General features: G+C 38.8%; 1 protein-coding gene across 1 annotated transcript in view; it reads left to right on the forward strand.

Annotated features, from left to right (window-relative positions):
- Acsf2 (Acyl-CoA synthetase family member 2) overlaps nt 1-1,451 on the forward strand; it is a 7,213-nt gene extending 5,762 nt beyond the window's left edge. Inside the window, exons 7-8 of the mRNA XM_018022318.2 lie at nt 342-578; nt 902-1,451. Coding sequence (XP_017877807.1) covers nt 342-578; nt 902-1,225 — 561 coding nt within the window. The 3' untranslated portion in view covers nt 1,226-1,451. The remainder of the gene's footprint in view (nt 1-341; nt 579-901) is intronic.
- The last annotated feature ends 362 nt before the right edge of the window (nt 1,452-1,813 follow it).

Consider the following 1,813-nt stretch of genomic DNA (forward strand, 5'->3'; position numbering starts at 1 on the left):
CTATTGAAGCTAGCGAAGAATTTTTATACAGAAATTGTAGATCTCGTCGCCCTCTACAAGAAAGGTCTGATGCAATTTTCCCATAGATCCAACGGTTTGGGAGTTATTGTCAAAAAACGAAAATTTCGAAGAAATTGAAGGGGTACCCCTTGGAAAAATCTCGGAAAAATCGAAAATTTTTTTTTGTTGTTTATTATTAGCAACGTTCTTCCGACGTCTGATTTCTTTTTAAAAACTGCGTTTCTAGAGTGCATAAACTTTTGGGATTGACTGTATAGCCAATACATCCTTAAATAATGTCTGTTGCAATAACTCTATTTTTCTATTTTTCAACTGGGAAGGTCGTGGACGAGAAAGGGGAGCCAGTGTCTTTCGACACCCCGGGCGAGCTTTGGATTCGAGGGTACTGCGTCATGAAAGAGTATTGGGGAGACGAGGAGAACACGAAGAAAGCTATTACCAAAGATGGCTGGTTCAAAACCGGTGACCAATTTGTATTAAGGAAAAATGGGTACGGATGCATAGTTGGAAGGCTGAAAGACATGCTGATTCGTGGCGGAGAAAACATTTTTCCAAAGGTAATCTTGTTTATGGTTTACATTCCTATGAGTTTAATTATTTTACTATTTATAGAAAAGAAACGTGATATTTTAAATTGTGTTGAAATAAATAATTACAAATTATTTTTAGCTTACTTAATAGTCTATTATGAAATTTAGCGAAGTGTTACTAACTATTTAAACGAATTTTAAATTGCAGAATGACGAACAGGTTTATCGCGTTTCCAAATAATTGAGTGCGAAAAATACTAATTATTAAGAATAATTATAGGATTATTCAACAGATAATGGATAGAGCGCAAGGTTATCAAACTTATTTGATCTCATTTTTTTTTAAATAGGATATAGAGGACGTACTGATGACTCACCCTGAGGTGCTCGAGGTGCAAGTTATTGGCGCGTACGACGAGGTTTACGGGGAGGAAGTATGCGCGTGCGTTCGTCTTCGGAAGGGCGCGAGTCCTAGCAAGGAACAATTGAAGGAGTATTGCAAGGGTCGCATGGCACCCTTCAAAATTCCACGGTACATAGTGTTCGTGGACGAATACCCTAAGACGGCCAGTGGGAAAGTACAAAAATATAAACTGAGAAAAGAATTGGAACATAAAGACATAATTCCGTCCGCTTCAAGAAACTCTGGCATGTTAAAACGCGCTGAAAAATAGCTGAATAATAAACTGGCTAAATTTATTTACTTGATCCCGTTGATGAAAATTAATATGCGACCGCGCGATCGCAAGCTGGAATGATTAACGATATATGTATATAATACGTTTTTTTGTGTGATCCGCAAAATCCTTTCAAAGATATGTGCACAGATTATTTAATATTGACATTTGGAAAAGCCGACTGATATCGACTAAAATATATTTTAATAGCTTTATTTTCATTCATATAAATTCTGTTTTAATATCACTCTCTTATCGGGGAGATAAAATGGGTCAAGTGTTACAATATTCAGTGGCACGCGTCGGTCGTGGGAGGACGCCACGTAGTCGCGTCGTATCGAGCTTTCAACGAGGATCTCGGCAAGGTAGAGAGCCTTGCCGAATGCAGTTGAATCGACTTCGTACAGTCGGATTCGCGTTTGTAAATTGCACCCCTGTTTACGTAATTCACTTCTTGAATTTAATTGCAAGCGACGGGGCGAATCGACATGCAAATTGATCCGAGGAAATGAACGGTAACGCGATACCTTCGGGACCTCTTATTCGGGTTCGCGTTTTCCCAGCACGTGTCGGACGAGTTTTTAC

Source organism: Ceratina calcarata, unplaced genomic scaffold (genome assembly GCF_001652005.2).
Source record: "Ceratina calcarata isolate Rehan_Ccalc_2016 unplaced genomic scaffold, ASM165200v1 scaffold283.2, whole genome shotgun sequence".
NCBI classification, from domain to species: Eukaryota; Metazoa; Arthropoda; class Insecta; order Hymenoptera; family Apidae; genus Ceratina; species Ceratina calcarata.